General features: G+C 36.4%; 1 protein-coding gene across 2 annotated transcripts in view; it reads right to left on the reverse strand.

Moving 5' to 3' along the window:
• Positions 1–2,591: 2,591 nt before the first annotated feature.
• KANTR (KANTR integral membrane protein) overlaps positions 2,592–6,707 on the reverse strand; it is a 36,191-nt gene continuing 32,075 nt past the window's right edge. For both annotated transcript variants that reach the window (XM_045288308.1, XM_045288309.1), the window contains one exon: positions 2,592–5,189. In XM_045288308.1, the coding sequence (XP_045144243.1) occupies positions 4,185–4,415 (231 nt within the window). In that variant the 5' untranslated portion in view covers positions 4,416–5,189 and the 3' untranslated portion in view covers positions 2,592–4,184. The remainder of the gene's footprint in view (positions 5,190–6,707) is intronic.

Raw genomic sequence — 6,707 nt, forward strand, 5'->3', positions numbered from 1 at the left:
CATTAAATTTGTTCTTGAGATGCTCTCAAAATTTAGATGGGATAGACTCAATATCCTATTTTGGCTCTGTTAGATTTGTTTTCATTTTCTTCCACTTCAGTCTGGACTTACATATGAACTATTGATGTTCTGTTGCATAGAGGGCCCCTGGCTTGGTTTTAACTGCTGATATTGAACTCTTACCACAGATAAAGTCCATTTGATTTCTGTGTATTTAATATGGTGAAGTTCACCTGTATAGTCATTTTTTGTGTTGTTGAAAAAAGCTGCTCAGCATGGCATTCAAGGCTTTCATGCCTCGGCTAGTCCTTATGGCATTTGCTTCTCAAGTCTCTACATTAATTAATTCATTTATTCAGTTTATTCCACAAATATTTATTAAGTATCTTCTAAATACTCTATGCATATTTTTGGCATTGGGGATTCAGCTTTCATGGAGCTTATAGTCTACTGGGGAGAGACAAATACATAATATACACAAATAAATATTAAATATATAAGATAGTTATTGGTGCTTTGTAGAAAAACATAAGCCGTAAAGTAGTATAAGGAAATAGAAATAACTAGTTAATGGAACTATTCTATTTCTGTTGGTAAGGAAATGCCTATCTAAGGAGGTGACATTTGAGTGCATTGAGAGTAGGCAAAAAAAAGTACTAGATTACCTGGAAGGGAGTGTTCTAGACAGTGAGAACAGTAAGTACAAAAACCCTCAGGAGGAAGGGTAATTGGTATGTTTGGTATAAGCAAGAAGGCCAGTGTGCCTGGAATTGATTAAATGATGGGGAGAAATCAGAGAAGAAACAGGGACCAGAATGTATAAAGACTTTGGGGCTATGGCATGGGCTTTGGCTTTATTCTGAGGGAATTTGGAGTCATGGGAGGATTTTGAGCAGAGGAGGGATATGAACTGATTGGATTTCAAAAATGTTTCAGGGATGAATTTATCATTGGTACTAGAACACTAAGCAAAAAACCAAATAAACAACAACCCCCCATAGACAATTGTTAGTTCATTAGGAAAACAAAAGATGCATAAGAATAGATATGTAATTAGAATGTACCATGTGTTTTAGATGTAAATAACATTATGTCATACTCTTGAATAAAATGAATATTGGTTGTATAAAAATTGTATGAAATGTCTAAAGAAATAAAAGATGCAATCAAAGATGAGCAAGCAACAAGCAACTATTAGAAATAACTAGGCAGATATTAGGAAATTAAATACATGAAGCTTATACATATGAAAAATATGATTGTTGAAATAAGCAACTCAACAGAGACATTAAATGTCAGATAAGAGAGCACTGAAGAGATAATAAGTCAAGGAAAGATATAGATGTAGCAATTACCCAAAGTGAAGCAAAAAAAAAGGAGTCATTGCTGACTCATAGAGACCCCCTGTTTTTTTGAGATGGTAACTGTTTACGGGAGTAGAAACCCCAGTCTTCCTCCCACGGAGCTGTTGGTGGTTTCAAACTGTTAATCATGCAGATCACAGACCAACACATAAACAATACATCACCAGGGCTCCTAGAGTGAAGCAAGAGAAGACAAAAGAAAAAGAAAACATATATGTTAAGAGGTCTGAGAAAAAAACAAAATAGAAATAATGGAAGAAAGGCAATATTTGAAGGGATGATAGCTGAGAGACCCAGAAAATAGAGAAAACATAAATCCACTGAGTCACAAAGCAAAATGTTTCTGGAGTAGAATCAAGAAGCCCATGCTTAAATAGGCTAGAATGAAACAGCAAAAACCCCTGCATATATCCCTTCGAAAATAAGAGAGAAAAGACCTTCGAAACAGTGTAAGAACAAACCATCTCCAAAAAAGCAGCAATTAGATGGTGCAACAGCTAAAAGGTAGACTTGTCAAGGTAAAAGAAAATGGGGTTGTATACTCTTTAAGTGTTAAGCAAAAACACTTGCAGCAAACAATCTTTTGAGAGTGAAGGTAAAATAAAGACATTTACATATGGCAAAGACTGAAAGAATTTAATACTAAGAGACCTGCATTAAAACAATATCTACACATGTATTCAAAGAGCCCTGATGGTGCAAACTGTTAACTACAAATTGGTTGGCTGTTTGGCCTCACCCAGCAACTCTGAAGGAGCAAGATCTGGCTATCTGCTTCTAAAAGATTACAGCCAACAAAATCCTATGAGGAAGTTATTCTCTGTCACATGGGGTTGCTATGAGTTGAAATCAACTCAATGGCACACAATAATGAACACTGTAGTCACAATGAAGTAGAATGATTCCAGTAGGATAGTTGAGATGCAAGAATGTATATATGTAAGTCCAAACATACACTGTCTATAAAAATAATAATAGATAATATGTGAGGCAAAAAAATAACACAGTTTAAATCATTAGTATGTAGGTAAGGAAAAGAATAACTAGATTCAAAGGTTTCTAAGGTTCTTGTATTCTACAAGAGAGGAGTAAAAACACCATTTAATTTTACACTGTATGAGCTAAATATAAATTGGAAGAATAACAACAAAAAGAAAAATAATATGTAAATTCCAAAATGCAAGGGAAAAAAACTTAAAAAGTAAAACAAATTTCGCAGTTGAAAAAGAAAACACATTTCAAAATTAAAAAGGCAAAAAATAAAGCTTAGAGGGGAGAATAGAAATTATAAAAGTATGGGACTTTTAAAAAGTTTATCCATACAAACACAAAGTATGAAGGTATGAGAATATTAAAAAGTAAAGGATGGAAAATTATATATCACACAAATAATAACAAAAAAACCTGTACCATTATAGTAATATAAAACACTTCATGGAGAAATGTGTTATCAGGTTAGAGAGGGTCAATAAAATAATTTCAAAGTATATAAAGCAAAAGGGATATACCTACAAGGAAAATTTGATAAATCCACAATTACAGTTGAATATTAACAATCTCTTTCAATCATTAGTATATCACAACAAACAAATTAGTATAGACAGAGAAAAGTTGAATACAATTAACAAATTTGATAAACATGTAGATTTCCATATTTAACAATTAAAAATACACATTCTTATAAGGCACATAGGAAACATTTTTAAATTTATCACTTACTAAAGCTAAAACAAGTCTGAATAAATTTTAAAGAATTGGTACACAGACCACACCCTCTAATCATAATCCAATTAAGATAGATTTCAATAACAAATAGATAAATTTTAAAGTCTCCAAGCAGTTGAAAACTGAAAAACACATTTCTACAATAAATCACAGGTTATAGAAATATCAAAAGACTTTAAAATGAGTAATAATGAAAATACTATACAGTGATACCTCAGTTGTTGAATGGCTTCAAGCTGGAACTTTCCACTACTCGAACAGCAAAGTTCAAAAAAAAATCTGCTCCGTGTTCAAAACTTTACTCAATAGTAGAACCAAAAACCTGACTTGAAAAAATCTGTACCAGCTGACGGAGTCAAGTCTCACCGAGAACCCAAAGGAGTGACGCCTCAGTCTAAGTTCCATTCTAACTCAGACAACATCGACTGCTTGTCTTCGTGCACGAAAACATTCGACACTGCTTTTCTGTGTGTTTCATTTGTGCCAAATTTTGTAACCATTGCTCTAAAGAAAGTTAGTGATACCAGCAGTAAAGCTAAGAGGAAAACTGTGAGAACCACAATAGAGGTAAAGAAAGAAAGAAATTGTGAAATTTGAATCAGGTTGTCTGATTTGGCAGCTGAGTACAACATTGCTAAGTAGACATTATCAAGATTGGGGGGGTGGGGTGGTTAAAGCGGCTAATGTAGGTGTGAAATCGTTAACTCAGAAATTAAGAACCCAGACCACTGAAAAGGTTGAAAAGTTACAGTTAATCAGAAACAACTTGATGTTGATAGTGTACCGGAGACAGTGATATGTAAGGCAATCCATAGTGATTTTAAGTGCCGGAAAAATGAATTTATAAGTGTAATTTGGGGGTCTCTGAACCAATTATTTGGTTTCCATTATTTCTTAGGGGAAAATATGTTCAGTTCTTGACCTTGGTGTTCGCACATGAACTTGGAATGAATGGAGTTTGACAACCATGGTATCACTGTATATCTAAATTTGTAGAAAAGCAATATTTATAGAGGGAAATTTATGTACTTAAGTGCACAAATTGGAAAACAAGACAGGCTGAAAATTAACGAGCTTAATGTTTAATTTAAGAAGTTAGAAAAAGAACAAAAGAATAAACCCAAAGAATGTGGAAGGAAGAAGATCAAAAAAGATAAGAGCAGAAATTAATGAAATAGAAAACAAAGACACAATAGAGAGGAGCAGCAAAGCCAAAAGTTGATTCTTAGAAAAGACTAATAAAATAGACAAACTTCTGGTGAAATTGATCAAGAAAAAAAGGGAGAAAGCACAAATAACCAATATCAATAATGAAAAAGGAGACATAACTGCAGATTAGATATAGCAGAAAATAAAGTTATACAGAAAAAATAAATAATATAATAAAATTATAAGGAAATCTTATGCCAATAAATATGAAAACAAATAAAATGTACTAATTCCTAGAAAAGTTAGCTTACCAAAATTGACTCAAGAAAAAATAGAAATGCTGAGTAGTCCACACACCTAGATAGTTCCTACCAAAATAGCAGAGTTTTCTAGTTGGTATGTGGGTTACAGGGAGGTAAAGAGATATTGAGCTCCTCCTCTCTTGAGGTGTCCAGGTGAGACTTGTGAAAATTGAGCCCTTAAGCAAGTCACCTCTCTCTATCAGCAGTCTCCTTTTGAGACCCTTAGATGGCTCTTAGTAAAGTGGGGTCTGACAAATCCCTCCAAAATCTGTGACAGTGATAAGCATGAATGAATAACATCCAGCATTCAGTTATTGTTTTATGGCTAACATATTAAATAAGGCCAAAGAGATGATTTATCACTTGGACATCTTCAGTAGCCAGCTGCATGATCTTCTGCTTATTGAAGACAAAGAGTCTGTGGAGCTGCTGGAGGAATCTGTGCTGCAGTTTCCAAGGAACACCATGCACAACCCAAGTTGTGGCTGGTTGGGTGCAGGGAGGCCAAGCAGGGGCTTCTGGAGGATGTAGCTCCAGGTGACAGCCCTGAAACTATGTCTTCACAAATTCTATCCGTTTGCAGATGATGTGCCTTTTTAGTGGTGTCCAAGCTAGCTGCAGAGTGATGATTCTAACAATGGTGAATATTCTGCAAATAAGAGCTTCGTCATTATTATGGAATAGTCAATATGGAAAAGGTCAAATGGATGGGAAATATACTCATATTATCACAAGAAATCTTAGCACCAGAGACACAGTGTGGGAATTGTGCCCGGTCTGACCCCCCACACACCAAGGAGTAACACAAAGGGAGCACAGCACAGCAGCAAGGGGAGCAAAGCAACAAAGTCCAAATAGACCTTGGGCTTGGTGGGGGCAAGGCTTGGCGCTGCATGAGACCCCCATCAGAAAATATTCATAAGGGTCAGCAGACAAACCTGGAACTATTCATAAGCTATTTTTTTCTTTTTCATGTATATTTATAGAAGATAGGATAAACAATCCGGAGAGTTCCCCCGGGACAAGGGGTAGCCAACAAACCTCAGGACAAGGGAACAACAAAAGATCTAAATCAATGGCCAGGAGGGCATAGAATGCCTGGTGGGGTTCCATCAAGTGCAATGTAGCCCAAATGAAGGTCGAACATGAGAGTGGGACAGGAGGAAAGTAAAAGGAAATAGAAGAAAGAACTAGGAGGCAAAAGACATTTATAGAGGTATAAAAATAGGCGTGTACATATGTAAATATATTAATATATAACAATAGGGATATAAGTCTATGTGTATATATTTATAGGTTAAGTATTAAGGTAGCAGATGGGCATTGGGCCTCTACTCAAGCCCTCCCTCAATGCAAGAATACTTTGTTCTAATAACCTGGCATTCTGTGATGTTTACCTTCCCAACATGATTGCTAAAGACAAAATGGGTGCATAAGCTACTTTGGTGAAGAAAGCTGATGGTGCCTGACTATTACATGAAAGCACATCTGGGGTCTTAAAGGCTTGAAGATAAATAAGTGGCCATCTGGCAGGGAAGCAACAAAGCCCACATCGAAGAAGCACACCTACCCGTGTGATCATCAGGTGTGGGACCAAGTACCAGGCATCAGAAGACCCCAAACAAACAACCATTTCCATGGGAATGAGGGTGCTCAGAATGGAGACCCAAAGCTCATGTGTAGATAATTGGACATTCCCTCACAGAAGGCTCACAAGAAAGGGACAAGACAGCCAGGGTGCAATATAGCACTGACAAAACACACAACATTCCTCTAGTTCTTTAAGGCTTCCGCCCCACCCCACCCCCGCACTATTATGACCCCAATTCTATCTTAAAAATCTGGCTAGACCAGAGCATGGGCACTGGTACAGATAAGAGCTCTAAACACACAGAATCTAAGACAGATAAACCCCTCAGGACCAATAATGAGAGTAGCAATACCATGAGGGTAGGGGGAAGGTGGGAGAAGGAGAAGAGGGGAGCCCCCTCCCCTACAGGGGGATGAACAACCAAAACGTTGGTGAAGGGAGACAAAGGATGGTGTAAAATATGAAAATAAAAACAATTTATAAATTATCAAAGGTTCAGGAAGGTGGGAGGGTTGGGGAGAGAGGGGGGAAAAGAGGAGCTGATATCAAGGGCTCAAGTAGAAAGAAAATGTTTTG

This window comes from Echinops telfairi, unplaced genomic scaffold (assembly GCF_000313985.2).
Source record: "Echinops telfairi isolate 266 unplaced genomic scaffold, ASM31398v2 ScPeMD7_19;HRSCAF=73, whole genome shotgun sequence".
Taxonomy (NCBI): Eukaryota; Metazoa; Chordata; class Mammalia; order Afrosoricida; family Tenrecidae; genus Echinops; species Echinops telfairi.